General features: G+C 43.8%; 1 protein-coding gene across 1 annotated transcript; it reads left to right on the top strand.

The window, feature by feature from the left end:
- Window positions 1–15,763: 15,763 nt before the first annotated feature.
- Window positions 15,764–17,219, top strand: LOC136513987 (transcription factor MYBS2-like). Its single transcript, XM_066507967.1, has 2 exons — window positions 15,764–16,404; window positions 16,516–17,219. The coding sequence occupies exons 1-2, from the start codon at window positions 15,784–15,786 to the stop codon at window positions 16,726–16,728; spliced, it is 834 nt and encodes a 277-aa protein (XP_066364064.1). The 5' UTR covers window positions 15,764–15,783; the 3' UTR covers window positions 16,729–17,219.
- Window positions 17,220–21,591: the final 4,372 nt, after the last annotated feature.

The raw sequence follows: 21,591 nt of genomic DNA, 5'->3' as shown, positions 1-21,591 counted from the left end.
TTTTTCTAGTGACCAATTATAGGTAGCTGTCCCAAATCTCTTCATGCTTACTGAAGCAAAGCAGATGGACAGCTGACCAACTGGGGCCCATGCATGGACCTAAACAAAACGTTCTGCCACAAGCCCTCAATCATGCATACACGTGCCTTTCCCTTGGTCACAAATAAACCATGGACAGTGAATTGGGCCATGCAATGTACGATACTCTCTTCGTAAAAAAAAATGCAACTACGAGTTACGTGCCTATAAAAATAATTTATGTTTGATCAAATTTCTAGTGAATAGTATTCATATTTATGACACTGAATCAATTTATTATGAAAATACATTTCGTAATTAATCTAATGATATTTATTTGATATCATAAATATTGATACATTTTTATTTATAATTGGTCAAACTCAAGATACTAAAACGTGACACTTTGCTAGAATTGTATTCTTTTTTGATGGAAGGAGTAGTATCACTAGTACAGAAACGGGTTTTACTCTCGGTTGGGAAACCCCTTCAGTCCCGGTTTTCCAACCGGGAGCACGAATCCGGGACTAAAGAGGCCTCCCGACCTAGCCATGTGGGGCGGCCCTTTAGTCCCGGTTGTATTACCAACCCGGACTAAAGGTTTCCTTTTTTCTTTTTTTTTGTTTCTATTTTCAATTGATGATTCGTTTTGGTTTTCGAATACGCATTCTACGCTGCTAGTAATATACGTATTCTACACGTTTATAATGTTCGAACATTTTGTACAAACTAAAGTACGAAACTAACGTATATATTACATGCATATACATATATTATACGTTATTTTATGTACATATAATATGTATATATATATTACAAATAAAGCTTGCATTGTATATTCTATCATATTCTTGGGATAACAAATTCACTCCATCTGGCTTGGCTTCTATGTTTCGTTGACGTCATTGTAGAACTCGCCGGCGGGGTTGAGGACCTGGTCATTAAGAAATCCTGCTATGGTCTCTTGAATTGCTTTCAGTTGGTCACGTCGTATGACTTTTTCATTCAACCATAGAGTCTTCAATAAAAGTTAAAGGAAAAGTATTAATATATATATATATATATATATATATATATATATATGTTGGTCACGTGATTACTTATATATATGAGCAACAAAAGAAATTGTGAATATATGAATATATTTATATAACGTACTTTGAGGATCTCTTCAGGAGTTCTTTTTGTGTACGCCATGATAAACTCGCAAACATAGTATCCGCAGTAGTTGTTCCCCTGTTCTTGCCTCAGAACCCACTTTTACGAGAAAAAAGATCCGATGAATTGAAAGCATGCATGGTGTTAATTGAATTATATATATATATATATATATATATATATATATATATATATATATATATATATATATATATATATATATATATATGTGTGTGTGTGTGTGTGTGTGTGTAGCTAGTACTTTGTGTGCGATTACATCCAGTGGCGCTTTGCAATGTTTCATGTGGTGTTCCTCAATGAAACTTTTCCAAACACTGCGCCCAATAAAATAAAAAATTAATTTGTCATTTAATAATTGTTGCAGTTAAGAGATCGGGGTATATATAGTTGCTAGAGAGACCAAATTACCCTTGTATAATATCTATCATGTCTTGGTACTCTGTTTGCTCTTTTCTTAACGAGTCTAAGATGCTCAACCGACTATTGGCCATATCGATGACCATCAATATCCAGTGATTGTTGCATATGTTTTTATACACAAATATGATCGACATTAACTAGAGTCAACATATATATATATGGGAGATAGCTTAGCTAGTAAGCAAATAATTGAACAAATATCCATATGATCGACATTAATTATTTAACACTCACTTGAAGTTGTAGGGGAAGAGTATGTTCTTGTTTTGTTGGTTCACTAAGAACCTCATGAGATTTTTCTCGAGTTCAGCTTTCCATTGAGGCAGGGGATTAGGGTGTTTGAATACGACATTTGGATCAATGAAACCGACATCATTATCCTTTCTCTTTCTGAGTTCTGTCATCTCATATCTGCATATATAAAAATATAGTGCGAGTATATATATAATATATATATATATATATATGTATGTAGCTTTATATATATACACTTTAATAGTAGAAAATAATCACACTTACAGACAATAGCAGCTAATGAGACTTTTGTCGAGAAAGTCCAGGTGGCATAGTTGGTGTAATTCTACAAACTTGACATATATAACGTCATCGCCACGGAAGTAATGTTGGTTTATAACTCTGACAGGAACAAAGGCCTCTCCCCGTTCACACGCCGCCATGTACCACTTGTTTAGCAGGTACATTTGCGTATCCAGTTCACCTAAGGCCTCAGGGTTATATAGACTCTTTCCATGTTCAAATTTCTTCCAAGGATCCACTTTCGGAGTAGATGGTCCTTCAGCGAGCACTTGAGCAAGGTCCAAACCAGTTTCCTCATAAAACTGAGCCAGCTCCTCAAAATCGACGTCTAAGTCTAAGTTCGAACCATATTCATTACGAACGATAAGAGGGGGGACTGATTGTTGTGATTGTTGTCCGAGTTGTGCAACACCTTTCCCTGGTCTAGTATTTTTCTACGCCGCCTCAAATGACTTGGTGAGAGAGCGGTCGTAGTCTGATTTTGGCAGGGTCTTTTGAGATTCCCGTTTTTTCTAGTCCACCTTCTTTCTTAGAAGATCTGGAGGTAGGTAGAAGTACGATTTCTCCAGGTTCTCCCTTGCTTTTCGTTGCTTTTTCACTTTTTCGAAGAAACTTTTCACATCTTTTTGTACTGTAGCATTTAATTCCTTTTTACTTTTCTCGTAAGACAGTTTTTGGGGAATAACTGGATTAGATGAGGCTTTCTTCTTTGCCAACTGGTGGGCCAACGGCTTCATTTGCAGGGGAGCTGGCTTCTTCTTAGTCATCAGGGGAGGCGAGGAAGCCATTGGAGACCTCCTTGGAGGCGTTGAAGACCTCCTTGGAGGCGTTGGAGACCTCCTTGGAGGTGGCGGCGGTGGTGGCATTGCCACCTGATTGCCCGGAGCACTATGATGATCTAGAGATTGAATAATTAGACTTAGGTTGGCGGAGACCCTGCTGTGTGAGTACAAAAAAAAATAATTAGGTATAAGAAATTGTTATTTTTAATCATTTATGTCAATATAAAATTAGTAAAAAATTCGTTCACTTTTGTCCGCACCTATTGTCTGGCAATTAAGGAAGCGGCGGTGGACTAGAGACCCCAGGAATAATGATGTAGCGCTTGCGCCATAGTATGAATGTCTTCTCTGCTTCTTCTAGAGTCTTCTCCCCATCACCTCCTGGAATGTCAAGAGCCAGATCACTAAAACCTTTGTTAACTCTATCCACTGAGACGCTAACATATCCAGGTGGTATTATTGCCCCATGGATTCTTGATGTCTTGGTAGGATTTAGAAGAGAAAAAACACCGAGAGCCACCATGATGGTGGTATTCTCTTTTGGAATATGTAGCTCACATGATGTAAACGGTGCAGTGATGTCATCCACGGGGAAATATAGCATTGCGTCATCTTGATTTGGCAACTCCGTGGAAGCGCAGCTGCTTTTCAACTGATCAGGAGGGCTAATATTAATGTTGATTCATGGATCTGATGCCTGCCTTTATGCACTCATTGCTATTTGCACTTGCTTTATAATTTCATCCTGCATTCTAGCTTGCATGTTTTTTCACGCTCCTGTGCTTGAAGCAACGCCTCCCGTGACTCACAAACATATTTGTAACACCTCGGATGTTTCAATACTAAAACATGCCATGTCATCATATGCATAGCACATCATTCATGTGTTAATAAAAATTTTGATATGCATACACTAAAACAAGTTTACCTTTATGTTGTATGTGTTGAACTGTATTGTTGAATCAAGTTCAAAGTTTTGGTTGGATTTGCATTTTTCAAAAAACCCTAATTTCAGCAATAAGTTTGCCCTGGAAAACCCATTTCAAAATCTAAGCATATTTTGGGGTTGAGCCTAAAAGCAAAAGTGTAGAGCTTATTGAGTTGTACAAAGTTGGTTTTTGGAGTTTTCAAAGTTATTTTATAAAATTTGAAGTAATTTGAAAAGGTGTAATTCTTTAAATGTCCCCTTTTTGAATTCAAATTTGCATTTCAAAATGTAGACCGAATTAGGGGGTGGTTATAGCACCAAAGTTGTATAACCTTGAATTTTGAACAACTTTTATTTTTGGAGATTTTTGAGTTGTTACATAAATTTGGGAGTAATTTGGGTTTTAAATTGAGTGGCAATTTTGTAAATAAGGTGAACAGTGACCGTGGAAGCCGCCTCACCGCCGTCGATCTTCTTCTAGGTTCTAGGCGTGCTCGTGGCCGTCTTCGGCTTCGTGCTGGTGTGGGGAAGGCTCCTGTGTGGCTTCCTTTTGCTTCTGAGCCACGTTATAAGGCCTTCGTCGCCGTCGTTCTTCGCCGTTTCTCCTCCTCTGTTTTCCCGACGCCACCGCCGCTGCTCCGTCGAGCTTTCATCGTCGACCTAGCGCCGTTACCGTCTCAGCAAAGCCTATTACAGCTTTGCCTATTCCTTGCGCACCCAGCCAACCAACCATTATAGCTTGATTTCGCCGGGAAACACCGCTAGTCGCCTTTCTTCCTCGCGGCTGGTAGAATCTCTATCGAGCGAGCGCCGTCGTGACCAGCGCTCTACGGTGAGCCTCTGACCTTGTGAAGCCTTGCTTCAGCTTTGCCATGATGCCGTGGTGCTTTGTGCCCGGTTGATTGACCATTTTGTCCACTGCAGTCAACGGAAGTCGAGCTTGCCATCGCCGCCGTTGCCATCACCGTCACCTGACGCAACCTTTGTTGCTCATCGTCTACCGCACGCTCTAACACGATCTAGGTGAGCCTCTGTTGCTTCGTGAGTAGTTTTAGGGAGCTCTAGCAAGCTCTAGTAGCTTGAACGTCGCAGCACCGCCGTGCATAGCTCGGCCGACCCGCCATGGCCGACGACGAGCTCGGTCCAAGCCGAGATTAGCGTAGTTAGTACCTCAAATCGATGTGTCGTGGTGTAGGGAACGTGTTGGTGCCTTCGCCTTGGCCGGAGACCTCATCGGCGGTGAGAAATCGCCGGTCAGCGCACATATCGCCGTGGTCAGCACGGGAGGAAGGGGATGACAGGTGGGGTCAAGGTGTCAGTGGCGGTTTGATTTGAAAATGGAATTTTTCTTTTTCAGAAATGAATGAATAGTTATAGTTTTTGTTATTTTTGTATAGAATTAATTAGAGCTCCAAAAATTATGAAAATTTTTGTGTGACCTCTATGTGATGTATATTATTTAGGAAAAATATGAAATGTTGTTTTTCAGTACTTTTTGAATGTGATAAAAATTGCTTAATTAATTAATAAATGAGTTTCTATGATTTTTCTAGGCTTAATTAATTATCCAAAAATTATGAAAATTGTTGTGCCACTTAGTTATCATGTGATGAACCTTTACAAAAAATTTTAGCTCAATTGGAACAAGTTGATTTATTTCATAATTTTTAATTAAATAATTAATTCATAAAAGCAAATAGTAACCTTTAATGAATTAGGTTTTTGTTTGAATTTTTGGATTGAGTGATGACCTTGGGTCATTAGTTGATAATGATCCTTGGCAATTGAAATAAGTGTTATGAAAAAGGTTTAGTTAGTCTTGACTTGTAACTGTACCGCAAAGGAAAGTTGTATTCAAGTTTTTAACTTTCGCATCCATCATCAAGCATCATGTTTTGTATCCCGCATCATGTTAAACATGGCATTGTTACTATGTGTAGTGAACAAAGGTGAGCACGTGTTAGTTAATCAAGTTGCAGAGGAAGTTAATCCGTCTGTTGAGGTCGGATTTGATAATTGTGGAACGTCTCCGGAACCTGACTTTTTCATGAATCAAGGTAAGCCCCGGATGCATTTAAACATACCTTGTGTTTTACAAATTTTTATCGCTTTTGCTTTTATATACTGCGTTAAGTGATTAGGAGTCAAGTGGAAACCTAATTGGTGCATTACCAACCTTGTTTTTCCATATCTACCTTGTTACTAGTTTTAATTCGTAAGGCCTAGTTATGCTTACCTGTCACCTATGTGATATAAAGAGGTTTTTGGTTATGGTCGGTTATTCATGTTGTCATGAGATATGAGCATGTGGAGTAATAAAACTAGACCGGGCGGACTCGATGTGTGAGAGCCACAAGACGTGGATGTCTTGTGAGTGGGTTCTTTCCGCCTGTGTCGATTAAGAACCGTCCGTTGTTGAACTATTTGAGATAAGACTTTGTAGTACAACCATAAACTCCGGTAAGCCTTAACTTAGCGATTATATTACAAGAATGGCTACTCGCGCACTGGGAGTGGAGAGATGGCGAGAATAGCGTGTACCCACATGGCAATGGGTTGGATTGGTGGAGTACTGTATTCTCGGGTGGTGCGGACCCGTTCTTGTTTTAGGGGGCCTGAGGGTAGGTTGGTATATGTAGGTCGGGGACCTGCATATGTCGTGTGGTCTGGAATTTGCAGCTGGGTTTAATCGGTTCGAATCGTCATTGCTCCTCGGTTATGGAGACTCAACTCTCTGTTCATCATCATAGTTTAATAACTAGAACTTGAGTAAGGATTGAGAAAGTGTTGGATATGAAGTTTCATGATCTCATTACAGATCATGTCAGCTTTGTATATGATCTTTTTGAAGATAAAAATGTTGATATAAAGAATCTTGTTAGAGAGCGTTTACGCAAAAGAACTTTGATTATTGCTAAAGCCATACCTTAAATCCCTGAGCCTACATTACTGAGTCTTTTCAGTTTTATTTTGGTTAAGTCTTATTGAGTACTTTTGTACCCAGGGTTCGTTGACCCTTGTTGCAGGTGAGCCTCATGAGCAGGTCTGTTTTGGACCGTGCTGCATGACTGTTGTTCAGGTCGATGACGATAAGTGAATGTGTGATCCTTGGGCAGGATACTTATATTATGTGTTTGTATAATGTACTAATGCCACTCCACTACTACTATGGTTTGTAATAATTATCGAACTTAGTTTGTAAGATTTGAAACTACTATTTTGTAAACTAAGTTATTGTAAGACTTCCGCTAATTTACTTTGATGTAGATATTTGAATAAATGTTGTAATACTGCAATGACTCTGTAATGGGATCCTGCTCAAAAATTGTGGATGATTCGGGGTTCCCCGAGGACACCCGACAGTCTTCTTAAGTTACCAGGAACATATGCATAGTCGTTAGAGGTCGTTGGACAGTGACAGGTGCATATGGGTCCTATAATTTAGGAGGTTCTGCCATAGAATGGTATTAGAGCTCGTTACAAAGTCTTTGTTGTATTGTTTTACAAAAACTTCAAAATGATTTGGGACAAATCTATTTAACTTGTTAATTTGGTCCAAATTGCTTCCGACTTATCTTATTTCATTCTCACCATTCCTTATTTGATTAAAAAGGCTTTGTGTGGTGGAGTAGTAATCTTATTATGCCCTATATAAAAACAACTGTTGTTTATGTGCCTTATAAGCTTTGATGTTTTTGTTCGTAAGAACGATTCATGCATCATGATTAATTCACTTGTTACTTCCTTCACCTCTGAGTCTGGGTTGGGTAGTAAGTCTGGGTTGACTTATGTAATCCATCCTGGCTGCTCTTTAGACTTTGATCAGATTATCTTATTTAGATTAATCTTGCTTCCTACAGTATGGCTCATACCAAGATAACGTCCCATAAGTCCGTTGGACCTAAAGGAGTTCCTCGTCATCAGCTTGCCCCTAGGAATGACGGTGCTAGCAGTAGTAGCTCTAGGCCTGATCCCTAGGCAGAGATACAGAGGCTTACAGCAGAGTTAGCTCAGGCTACTAGAGATAGGGCTATGGATGCCATCCATGTGGGAGAGTTATGGGATAGATTGAGGTGTCTCACCACAGCTCACAAGAACTGCGAACGTATGTTAGTTCGTATGGTGGAAGGAAGGAATGAAGCTTGGTAGAGAGAAGATGTAGCTAGAGCTAGGGCTCATGAGCTAGAATTCTATGTAGAAGACTTAGAAGAACATAATACTAATCTACATGAAGAAGTCCATATGCTGAGCAATCTCCTAGATCCAAATCATGAACCTCAAGCTGATGCAATGGATCCCGGTGTTATTCTTGCTGATGATAGTGAATCGGATGAAGAAGAAGAAGAAGAAGATCCGGAAGAATTAGTAATAATTAATGAAAGTGATAATGAAGGCGGAAATGTTTCCAGAATGGATACCGATCACGAGGTTTGAGGTGATCGAGGAGAAGAGTAGAGTTGTAAAATAGTGAGATCTAGTTAAGTTAAGTAGTCTTGTGTAGGTGAGGGCTTGTGTTTAAATAAGAGATATCCCGGTAGTGTGTGAATTTCTTGAAGATTTACCCGGTCTACCACCTAATAGGGATGTTCAGTTTAACATAGAGTTAAAACCTAGAATAGCTCTGATCTCTCGAAGAGCTTATAGGATGCCTCCTAAGGAATTAGCCGAGTTGAAGACTCAGTTGCAAGAGTTGATTAATAAAGGATTTATCCAACCTAGTTCATCACCTTGGGGATGTCCTGCATTTTTTGTGAAAAAGAAAGATGAGACCCTGAGGTTGTGTGTTGACTATCGTCCGTTGAATGAAGTGACCATTAAGAATAAGTATCCCTTACCTTGGATAGACTTGCTTTTTGATCAACTGGCTAGAGCCAAAGTTTTCTCCAAGATTGATTTGAGGTCAGGCTATCACCAAATCAAGATTAAGCCTAAAGATATTCCCAAAACGACATTTACCACAAGATATTGATTATATGAATACTTGGTAATGTCTTTTGGTTTGAAAAATGCTCTAGCTTATTTCATATATCTGATGAATTCAGTATTCATGCCTGAGCTAGACAAGTTTGTAGTGGTGTTTATTGATGACATCCTAGTATATTCCAAGAACAAGAAGAAACATGCAGAACATCTCAGAATTGTCCTGACCCGCTTGAGAGAACATCAACTATATGCCAAGTTCAGTAAGTGTGACTTCTGGCTTAAGAAAGTACAGTTTTTGGACATGTCTTGTCAGCTGAAGGAGTTGCTGTTGATCCAAGCAAAGTTAAGGATATGCTTGATTGGAAACCGCCAACCACTGTTCATCAGGTTTGGAGTTTTCTGAGAATGGCGGGGTATTACCATCGTTTTATTCCAGATTTCTCTAGAGTATCCAAGTCCATCACTGGGTTGTTGAAGAACCAAGCCAAGTTTGTCTGGTCATCTGATTGTGAAGAAGCTTTCCAGACTTTGAAGAGACTGTTAACCACTGCACCAATATTAGCCCAACCTGATATCGAGAAGTCATTTGACGTTTATTGTGATGCTTCGGGTATTGGTATTGGATGTGTATTGATGTAAGAAGGCCGAGTCATTGCCTATGCTTCCAGACAACTTAAGCAACATGAAGAGCACTATCCCACTCATGATCTAGAGTTAGCAGCAGTTGTCCATGCTTTGAAGATTTGGCGACATTACCTGCTTGGTAATACATGCCATATTTATACAGATCACAAGAGTTTAAAGTATATCTTTACTCAATCGGATTTGAACATACGACAGAGAAGATGGTTAGAATTGATTAAAGATTATGACTTGGAAGTACATTATCATCCTGGTAAGGCAAATGTGGTTGCAGATGCACTCAGTCGTAAAAGTTATTGCAATTGCCTGACCGTAAAAACAATGGGTTTGACTTTATGCCAAGAGATGGAAAAGTTGAGTATAGAGGTAATTCAACAAGGTAGTTTGACCAATCTAACTATTGAAGCCACTATTCGAGACCAGATTATTGCTGCTCAGAAAGAAAAAAGGGTATAGCCCATATCAAAGAATGAGTCCGGAATGGAAAAGCGGAATGCTTCAAGATAGATGATGAGGGGGTGCTATGGTTCAAGAATCGTCTTGTGGTACCAAAGGTTCCTGAGTTGCGACAGTCAATTCTTGAAGAGGCGCATGCTACTAGGTTATCTATTCATCCGGGAAGTAATAAGATGTACCATGACTTGAAACAGAGGTTTTGGTGGACCAAAATGAAGATAGAAATTGCCTGGTATATAGCAAAGTGTGATACTTGTCAAAAGCTGGGTTTAATCGGTTCGAATCGTCGTTGCTCCTCGGTTATAGAGACTCAACTCTCTGTTCATCATCGTAGTTTAATAACTAGAACTTGAGTAAGGATTGAGAAAGTGTTGGATATGAAGTTTCATGATCTCATTACGTATCATGTCAGCTTTGTATATGATCTTTTTATAAAAATGTTGATATAAAGAATCTTGTTAGAGAGCGTTTACGCAAAAGAACTTTGGTTATTGCTAAAGCCATACCTTGAATCCCTGAGCCTGCATTACTGAGTCTTCTCAGTTTTATTTCGGTTAAGTCTTGTTGAGTAATTTTGTACTCAGTGTTCATTGACCCTTGTTGCAGGTGAGCCTCATGAGTAGGTCTGTTTTGGACCGTGCTGCATGACTGTTGTTCAGGTCGATGACGATAAGTGAATGTGTGATCCTTGGGCATGATACTTATATTGTGTGTTTGTATAATGTACTAATGCCACTCCACTACTACTATGGTTTGTAATAATTATCGAACTTAGTTTGTAAGATTTGAAACTACTGTTTTGTAAACTAAGTTATTGTAAGACTTTCGCTAATTTAGTCTGATGTAGATATTTGAATAAATGTTGTAATACTGCAATGGCTCTGTAATGGGATCCTGCTCAGAAATCATGGATGATTTGGGGTTCCCCGAGGACACCCGACAGTCTTCTTAAGTTACCAGGGACATATGCATAGTCGTCAGAGGTCGTTGGACAGTGACAGGTGTATATGGGTCCTATAATTTAGGAGGTTCTGCCACAATATTCCTCCAACCTGCTGATCCGCGCTGCTTCCTCATCCTTCCTTCTCTGCCGGCTTCTGTAGGTATATCTGTCGTTAGGGAAACCATGCTCCCAAGAAATGTTCCGTCCTAAACCTCTCGTTCGGCCACTGTGTTCAGCAGTCCCGATGGCATACGTGAGTTCATCCTTCTCTCTATTGGGCCTGAACGCACCAATAGCTTTAGCTTGTAGAGCATAAGAAAATCTTTGTGTTGCTCTTTCAAAATTTGGGCCATGAATCAGCTTCCCGGTCTCTAGGTCCAGTCTTCCCCCATGAGCGAAAAACTAATTCTTCGTGTGTTTGGGCCAATTGAGTGATTCTGGTGTGATACCCTTGGCAAGAATGTCCACTTCCATTTTTTCCCACTTAGGAATGGCAGTCACGTAGCCACCAGATCCCATGCCATGGTGGTATACCTTCTGTCGGGCATTCTCTTGGTTCCTTCTTACCCGTTCCTCACCCTCTTTCGATGTCTTGTACTGTACAAAATCATTCTAGTAGGGCCTCAACTTCACGAGCGGGCCCCTAGTATTAAAATTGGGCGTTAGGTTCTTGACGTATTTCGTGTATAGGGATTTCTTCCAAGTCTAGAATTGTGTGGCCATCTTCTTCATAGCTCACTTTTGAACTAGCTCCTTCAATTCATCATCGTTGATATCATCATAATCACCTACTTTCAATGTGAAATGTTGAAGGATATCATACCAAATTAAATTCTTATCAAGATCAGAGACAAAACTAACATGAGGCTCGTTGATCTTTTGCTTCCATTCACGGGCACTGATTGGAAGTCTGTCCCATATAAGGTACTCACAGTGTTGCACGAATTTCCTTGCATGTGGACCAAGTGGTTCGCCTATCTCGATATTGAATTCCGATATTATGTAGCGCCCCTCCAATGGCTTTTTTGGGCCTCGAATATTTTTGCTTTTCGTCGTTGTGGTCGTCGATCCAGAGGGCTATGTATAAAAAAAGAATAAATAAATATCATGTGTACACATAACAGATGATAGATATTCAAATATATATATATATACAATATTCAAATATATATATATATATATACCTCGCTAGTATTTTCTTGGTTATCTTCAAGAGCCAGGTATTGACTCCCGTCATCTATATCCTGCTGGTCACCATTGGCAAATTGAGTGCCGGTGTTGATAATATTCATCATTTCTTCATCCATGTTGTCTCTCGGGGTAGCCATCTAGCTTTTACTCCACTAGATATATCTATAAAAAATAAAATATGTTTCAATAAATAACCATCTTCACTAGTTGACCTTGCTTACGTGATCATCTCGGCGAGCATTTCTCCACCGGACGGCACCGTACTTGGCCAAGGAAGAGCTCCGATTCTACAAGGAAGGGAACACGGTCTTCCACGACCGTTGTCGCTCTCCCTCGTAGAATCAAAGCTCCTCCTTGACTTCCGTTATCGCTCGGCAGAGAACATGCTAGCCGAGATGAACACGGTCCATAAGTTCAACTAGTACGGATTTTCTACAATTTTCTAACTATTTTCTAAGTTTTTCATTTCATGGAAAAATTAATTCTAAAAAATAAAAGGCATGATTTCTAAGTATTTCATTTCATGGAAAAAATAATTCTAAGTGACCTGCTCGATATCGGCGAGCTCGCGGACGTTTAGATTGCCGAGGATAGTAACATTTGTAGATGACATTTATAGGTCTGAAGTTATCAAATATCCATCAAATTATAGCTCAAAAACATGTTTTAATAAATAACCATCCGTACTAGTTGACCTTGCTTACGTGATCATCTCGGCGAGCATTTCTCCACCTGATGGCACCGTACTTGGCCAAGGAAGAGCTCCGATTCTACGAGGAAGGGAACACGGTCTTCCACGACCGTTGCCACTCTCCCTCATAGAATCAAAGCTCCTCCTTGACGTCCATTACCGCTCGGTAGAGAACATGCTAGCCGAGATGAACACGGTCCACAAGTTCAACTAGTACGGATTTTCTATAATTTTCTAACTATTTTCTAAGTTTTTTATTTCATAGAAAAATTAATTCTAAGATCACGTAAGCCGCCGCTTTGTCGATCCGATCCAATGCGGTTTCACCAACGCTGAGCGTCGTTTAGGTTGCCTTGTTTGACGGTTCATTCATGATCGATTCCCGCTACTGACAGGCACATATAAGAGATCAAAAAATAGCATAATCATGTCCATTATTTTGGTTGACGTAACATGACACAAATGTAACATGACACAAATGCTACTGACAGGCACATACAAGAGAAAATAGCATAATCTTTCCTTGGTTTCCAAAACATGTCAGCAGCCAAAACTTGTGAACAGACAACATCTTTCCTTGGTTTCCATTTGTACCTAGCTGCAGTGAGGCATCGCGGGGAAGGCTCGGGTGCGCTCCGGTTGTCCAGCGAAGAAAAAAAGATTGACACTTAGTAAACAGACATAATTACATGGGCTTAATTTCTTGTCACTTCCTAAGGTATGTAAAATCTCAACATGAACTCTATATCCTTTATGTTTTGAGGGGATGTATGCTGATTTTTTTTTTCAAAACCTTTCAGTCAGGACATTATATCACGGATTATAGCAGGCATAACACTGAAGGAAGCTATCCGAATGAGTTCGGTATGCAGCACATCGAGAAAAGCCTGGATTTACCATCCTAATCTTGACTTTGATATTTTCTCCATATCTAGGACACCATGAAAATAATAACTATAGCTTCCCATGTCATCTTTTTAACAACCAGAATTCATCTCACCGGTGAGGCAGCGCGCGCGAGGAAGGCTCGGGCGAGCTCCGGTGAGGCAGCGCGGGGAAGGCTCGGCCGCACTCCGGTGAGGCCGCGCGTGCGGGGAAGGCTCGGGCGAGCTCCGGTGAGGCAGCGCGGGGAAGGCTCGGCGCGCTCCAATGAGCACGAGTGAGGTGGGGGTTGGGGATGAGGACGGCGCGCGCTCCAACGAGGACGAGCGAGGCGCGCTAGCCGGCCGGAGAAGAAGCGCGCTTGCGCGTGGGGCCGGTGACAGCGTGCGCGCGTGATGAGGCGATGCTAGGGTGGTCGCCTGGGGGCGGCGGCGCTGCTGGATCGATCTGGTGGAGAAGATGAGGCGTCGGCGTGGCGGAGATAGAGAAGAAGAGAACCAGGGCGTGGTTTATAAAGGGAGACCTTTAGTCCCGGTTGGAGCTACCAACCGGGACTAAAGATTCTTTAGTCCCGGGCGATAGTTAGAACTGGGACTAAAGGTCTGAGCTTTAGTCCCGGGTGTAGCCACGACCCAGGAGTAAAGGGCATTTTGGCGGGCCGCGAAAACTGCAGCTCCACCTTTAGTCCCGGGTGGTTGATCCATCCGGGAGTAAAGGGGGGCTGTAGTTGGCTTTCTCCAATTTCTATAAGTTTTTTTCCTTTTTATATATTTCTTTTATATAAATATGCAGAGAGTTATTAATTGCCTAATAAATAAAATATTATCCAAAAAAATTATAAAAAAATTCTTGGACTTGGTTTTGCATTATTATACACAATAAAATAACTCACATTGCGATCCGGACACTTGTAGAAGATACGGCCCTTGTTGGGACACTCCTTCCTCACCGGTACTCCATCACAATCTTCTCCTCACACTTGCCGCATGCAATGAGAGGGGGGTCCGGCCTCAGTCGCTTTGTAACTCGATGAGAGGTCGTGGACCCGGAAGCAGTTGCCATCTACTCTCTATACTCATTTTTAATATAATATAAATTTCTCATTGTATAAACAAATAAAATTAAAAAAAACTCTAAAATTATCTATATCTCTAAAGCATGAAGTGTGCTATGCATGCTAGAAATGAAAGCTCAATACTAGTTTTGAATTACTACTTTAACCTTCCTTCATCCAAATATGCAAACTTTAAAGTGATTTTGAGCTTAAATGGCTTACAAATAAAAAAATCTACCATAAAGAAAACCACATATATCTAGTCCATAAAATTAAATAAGCTACTGATGAAACATGAGAGTATAAAGTTGATAACCTTTAGAATCGATGGAGGAATGGAAGAAATCTTGTGATCACCGGTGATGAGGAAGAAGAGAGGCCGGCGATGAAGCAAGAACACTAAGCTCGAAGTGGCTCGGGCTCGGGGAGGAACAAGGGGTATATAGGAGGGAACCTTTAGTCCCTGTTGTAGACAGAAATCGGGACTAAAGGTCTCTTTTCTAGTTCCGGACGGAGCCTCCAGCCGGGAGTAGACTTTTACTTTCGGTTGGAGGGACCAACCGGGAGTAAAAGTGAACCTTTAGTCCCGGTTGGTAGCTCCAACCGGGACTAAAGGTCCCCTCTAGCAAAAGCCTAGCGTAGTAGCCGTTGAGCAGGGACCTTTAATCCCAGTTAAAGCTACCAACCGGGACTAAAGGTTTCTTTAGTCCCGGATGCGAAAAATACCGGAACTACAGCTAAATTTCAAAGTGGATCAAATGTTCTTTCTCTACTAGTGTATATAAGAGTATATATGCCTGTCTCCATCATGGACTGACAAGCACTTCACCCCAAATCTCTTTGAGAGAGATCCTGTAGTTAGAGAAGATAAGACTCTGGTTGGATTAGTCAACATAATCAGGAGATTAGTGCAATGACAGTATAGTCACCAAGAAAGAAAGAAATAATATTTGTATAAGATAATAGCATATCCAAAAATCCAATAAGCTACTACGTACACGAAAATGACGGCTCCAATTATTGTTGTCTCGGCCGTTGTTGGCATATGCCAAGACCAGCACAGCTGTTCTCATTCTCAATTTCTCATATATAATTCTGCTGAGAATTGAGATAGCGGACAGCCTTCCTTTTTTATACATGCAAACAATGCATGCCGTGGCGAGTAGATGCTCCAACTGTGGTAGCTGCGGCCATGGCTCGATAGCCTGCCGCATCGCCACCGCAGACCACCAGAGAGTGAGTGAGGCCGCCGCCATGCGCTGTGGCGGCGGTGGCGCCGCCGCGGTAGGGCTGAGGCTGTTCGGGGTGCAGCTCCGTGCCGCCTCAACAAATGGCGTTGGCGCCGCTGCCGCTCCGCCGGCGCCGGCGTTGCAGCTGCACAGGAGCTACAGCGTGGACTGCTGCCTGGGCGGCTGGCCTCTGCCTGTCGCGCCGTCGGGCTTGCTCCTGTCAATCGACGAGTGCTCGGCCGAAAGAGCCGGCGACGGCGGTGGCTACCTCTCCGACAACGGCGGTCGCGGGTCGGCAGCGTTGCGGGAGAGGAAGAAAGGGGTCCCGTGGAGCGAGGAGGAGCACCGGCTGTTCCTGGTGGGGCTGGACAAGCTGGGCAGGGGCGATTGGCGCGGCATCTCCCGGGGCTTCGTCACCACCAGAACGCCCACGCAGGTGGCCAGCCACGCCCAGAAGTTCTTCCTCAGGCAGAACAGCGCCGGCGCCGCGAAGAAGAGCAGCAAGCGCCGCTCCAGCCTCTTCGATATGGTTAAAAAAGCTACTCCTATCTCAAATCTTTCGGTTTTTTAGTTCCTTTTCTGTCTGGAAGAACAAATTATTTATACTGAAAAAATATTTCTGACACTCGATGCGTGGTAGGTTCAGGATTGTGAGAGTGAAAACAGACACGTGGTGCTTGTCGTCTCCAACCCGTCAGGTTGCAAGGCCGTCGGCACCTCGAACTCTCTGTCTCCGAAGGCATTAGTTTCAGAGATGAACGAGGAACAAGCTCATGGACGATACCACTGCTCCCCGCTGAACCTGGAGCTCGGCATGTCTCTGTCACCGCCGATGCCGTCCATTGGAACCTAGCTTGCGTGCTTGCCACTTACGCCGCCGTCCGTCGATCCATGAATCCACAAGATCGAGGAGTGAAAATGGCAACAAGTGTGCTGAAGCTGAAGCAAATTCGACAACAGACATGCATGAAGATGTATGGTTATAAACGAAGCTTGAATCGATGTATTGTAAATCTGGCCCTGATTTACCGTTTACCTGAAAATAACCGCAGCCTGTCCTAAAAACTGTACATGCATCTCACTTTTTGACGGGCCAAAGTTTTTTTAGAGGTAGTGGCACTCCATGGGTGAAGCGAGCAGACCTGACGTGTGCACTGCGTCCACGACCCAAAGTGGCTGAAGTAGTGCCATTGACAATTGGCGAGCACTCATCTAGATCTAGGCGTATATATAATTCTACATAGTGCGCGCTTGTGCTAGCTCCTTAATCTGGCCAGCATTTGGCGATAGGTTCATTTGCGCATATAAATATATCTGTATGTTGCCGGATTCAAGGCAGTCATTCATCATGTCATATGCCAACCTGAAAGTGGATGCCTTTCAGAATTCAAAGATTCAGAGAAGAGATCTCAACAGATCTGTGTTTGCCAAGGCAATAGTGGAGGAACGTGCGTGTGGCGTGCGCGTGTTGCTGTATCTGAAATTCTGGATGAATCTGACGATGCAGCTGATCCAAGGACGACGATATGTATCTCTGATGCAGGTCTTTTGCATTAGTATTATTCATTCTGCAATTAAAAAGCGATCGAATCAGCCAATATTATTATACTTGAGCAATGAAATATACATCACATATTGATCCAGTGTGCACACAGCACACCCAAGTATAGAAGAGTACAAGGAGCACTAGATAGAGAGAAACAAAGATTATAAGACAAAGATGCACACAATAAGATGAGATGATGACTGCTCACCGGCATGCATGTCGTCAGATGAGATGCTGGCGGCTCCTGGCCATACAATATCTAGGTACCCAATTAACCCGGATTAAGGCCGGCGGTTAACTACTTAACTGGTTATCATACGCAGACGGATGGATCTGCATCTGACGACACCACACCACAGGGTTTTTTCTGGGGTTTTGGACGCCCTTGTTGTTGCAAACAGACAGCCTTTAGAGCGATAGTGACGCGTGAGCTACTTCTGCTCTGCGTGACAAGCTTCCGTCCGTAGCCACGTGATGCCGATAGCAGCCACTAAAGATGGCAACGGGAACAGGCCACCATCCCGTCCCCGCGAGGACAAATTTTCCCTGTCCCCGTCTCCGCGAACATCAACAGGGGACATTTCTTCTCCATCTCTGTTCCGGATTTAATCCCCACGGGGATCCCCATCCCCGAGCACAACAAACAATGTACAAAATCACAAAAACTAAACCGCAGAAACCAAATCGCAGAAACATGACTACACGAGAAAATTTACAGAGACACATCCCAGAATCCTAGATTCATAGTAAGTCTAAGCAATCCAGCAAGCATTCGGTGGCAGGCATGGCTGCTGCGCCTCACGGCTGATGGCTCTGACGAGGCCGGTGGGTGGCTCCTGGCGGGCGGCGGATGATGTCCCGAGTCCTGGAGAGTGGACATCGAGAGATGCAGCAGCGTCGGACATGGAGAGATTCAGCGGCGTCGCATTGCGCTTCTAGCGTCGGAGCGGATGCAGGCAGCTGCTTCGCATCGCCTTCTAGCGTGGGAGCGGAGAGAGCGATGTAGGGAGGAGGGAGCTATGTAGGGATATGGCGAGATGCGGTGTCGGAGCGGAGGGGAGGGAGCGAGACGTCGGAGCAGAGGAGAGGAATCGGGGCCGAGGAGCACCCAACCATCCCTGTCCCCGTCATCCCCAGCGGGGATAGATTTCCCACCGAATTCATCCCCGTAGGGAACAATCTGTCTCCACCCCCGTCCCCTAATAGAGGAATTCCTCGCGGGGAATCGGAGATCGGGTCCCCATTGCCATCTTTAGCAGCCACGCATACAACACGCGAATCCAGCCACCGGTGACAAACTGCCACATCGATCGGTCACCGGCGATGGGGGAGCCAATGGACCAACAGCAACCGCAGCGCATGCAGCGGACCCCTTGGATTATATTATGTTTTTTCCAATAACGCTGGGAAGCGGGCCAGCGTCCCCCCGATGCTATGTTGGTGGGCCACGTCACCAGCCCAATAACCTCTCGCTCCTTCGTTTCTCAAAACTGCTCATCCGCTCATCACTATCCACTCGTTCCTATCGCTCATATCCGCTTGCATGCTGCCTCCAAGCGTAGTGCTTTACTCATCCACTCATTCCTATCTAATCCGTTCGCTTCCTTGCCCCTCTTTTCTCTCTCCCCAATCTGCTCCCTGGTGCGCATCCAACATAGAGCAACGAGCAGCGATGGTCTACGACGTGCTGGTGAGCCGCAGCGTGGTGGCGCAGAGGCAAGCTTGCGTCGATGTGGAGGCAGGCAAACCCTGACGACAGTTGCTCGTGCACGACGACGTGAGGCCAGCGAGCCACGCGGGCGATGGCGTAGAGGTAGGAGAGCTCCGTGGCACGCGTTTCACGCAAAGGTGAGCTCGCGGCGGCGCGAAGGCGGGCAAGCCCTGACGACAGCTGCTCGTGCGTGATGACGCTAGGCTAGCGAGCCGCTTCTGAGGCACAGCGCTCGGCCGCTGGGCCCGCTAGGCATGACATGCTCGGCGCTCGGCTGCCGGCCCTGCCAGGCGCGGCGTGCTACTGCCCTCTCCCACTCATGCAGTTGTTGTCTCCCAGGCACATCACGAGACCGATGCCTCCTTTCCACGTCATGCTGCCGATGTCTCCCTTCCACGTTGTGTAGCCACCGCAGCTAGGCCGCCACCTCCAAGCGTCGTCGGGCCACTGCCTCCGGTGAACTCCACACGCCGACGAGCCTCCATTCTTACGAGCAGCAAGTAAATGTTGCACTGTGATGAAAGTGCATGTTGCAACCGTATGTTTCAAATGTTTTAGAGGTATGTCGCAAGTGCTTCATACGGATGTTGCAAAAGTAGATCGTGAGGTTGCACATGTTGCAAGAGTATATTCCAAAATGTTTCATCTATTTTTAGTCTTATGTTGCACCAAGTGTTTTCATGTTGCAAGTTACAAGTGTTTCATGTGGATGTTGAAATTTGTTGCAGTGGTTATACATGTATGTTGCGAGTGTATTGTTCCAAATGTTTTAGACGCTTTAGATGTATGTTGCACATGTGAAAGGTCCTCGTTTGGTTTTGGTAATTGAGTGACAACTTTAGGTGGACTGATATGTATTTGAGTGAGATACACATGTGATTAGTCCACAAGTACATCATGTGTGAGCAACCTATGCCATGGAGGTGAAATGACTCGGATATGTTGCAAGGCTCACACATGTGATGAAGGAGCTCATTGCATATGAGACATGACATGGAGTCATGTGACTAAGGTGAAGAAGATCAAGACAAAACTTGGCTTGATGGACCGATTGCAAGAGTGAAGGGCAAGTTAGAGGCTTTGGAGCGATGGACCGCGTGGCGGTGAAGCTTGAGCAAAACTTGGCGTCAATGGACAAAGGCAACGGTGAAAAGCAAGTGAGGTCAGGATCGATGAACCAATAAGGTCACATGATGATATGAAGTGGATCATATCATTTGTGATTTGGTTGGTGTATGTGTTGCGTCAACACCGGAGGAGATGTAATGGAATGCGCAAGACAATGGTATATTTGTAGGGTATTTTATTTCATCGGTCATAGGTGTGTAGAGAAGTTTATGACCGAGTTTATGATAGATGGCCGTACTATCAAGAGGGGCAAACTTGTTTGCATATCGATCATCTAGTGCCACTTGAGCGATCTAACTTTGCATACGTGTTAGGATCGAGTGGCGATGTGAATTGAGTGATTAACTCCTTAAAAATGATTGTGAAAATGCTAACACACATACACATGGTGGTGTTGGCACATTTGCTAAGGAGAAGAAGTTAGACTTGATGTGGATCAACTCCGTGAAGAAAAGGAGGTGAAAAGAGGTCACCGGAGATGACCGAACGCAGGCCTCGGTAGGACCTGCATGTTCGGTTAGTGTTAGCAGAAGAGGTGCGGTCTCGGTCCGAGACCAAACGCTGAACAGTAAACAGGACCGGACATGCAAGGCCTGCGTCTGGTCAGACATGATGTACGCTGACGTAGCCGTAGGCAACAAGGTAGAGGAGGACCGGACGCAAGGGCGAGTCCGGTCAGGTTGGATCTGACGTGTCCGATCGTGTTTTGGCGTCTCTGGGAGCTCTCTATTGTTGATCGGACGCTAAGGCATGGTGAGTCCGATCAAGTTGAGCAGCGTGTCCGATCAGTGGCTGCAGGCGCGTGCGTGAGTTAGCTGTTGGCGGCAACGGCTAGTGACACGTGGAAGCATGGCAGCGACCGGACACAGGGACCGGCGCGTCCGATCAGGTGGACCTGCGCGTCCAACCACTGTGAGTTTTGCTCAGTGAAGGGGTAACGGCTATTTTAGCCCTTGGACTATAAATAGAAGTGGTGGCTAGCCTTGGGCCGGTTGTTGAGCACCCTTGAGACTCGGTGGCTTGTGTAGGTGTGCTTGGGAGCCCTCTAACTTACTTGTGCTTAATAGTGATCATCCGATTGAGTGTGAGTACGATTCTAGTGCGATTGCATTGTAAGAGTGCATCAAGTGGCACTAGGTGATCGAGTTGCAAGCCGATGGTGCTTGCTACTCTTGGAGGTTGCCACCTCCTACACGGCTTGGTGGTGGTCTTCGTTGAAGCACACAAGGAAGATTGTGCGATGCTCCGAAGAAGTGATTATGAGGGGTATTGTGCTCACTTCGTGGGAGCCACGAAGAGCAACTCTAGTAGAGCGTGTCATTGAGCTACCC

This window comes from Miscanthus floridulus, chromosome 16 (genome assembly GCF_019320115.1).
Source record: "Miscanthus floridulus cultivar M001 chromosome 16, ASM1932011v1, whole genome shotgun sequence".
Lineage (NCBI taxonomy): Eukaryota > Viridiplantae > Streptophyta > Magnoliopsida > Poales > Poaceae > Miscanthus > Miscanthus floridulus.
This window is presented reverse-complemented; position numbering and strand designations above follow the sequence as displayed.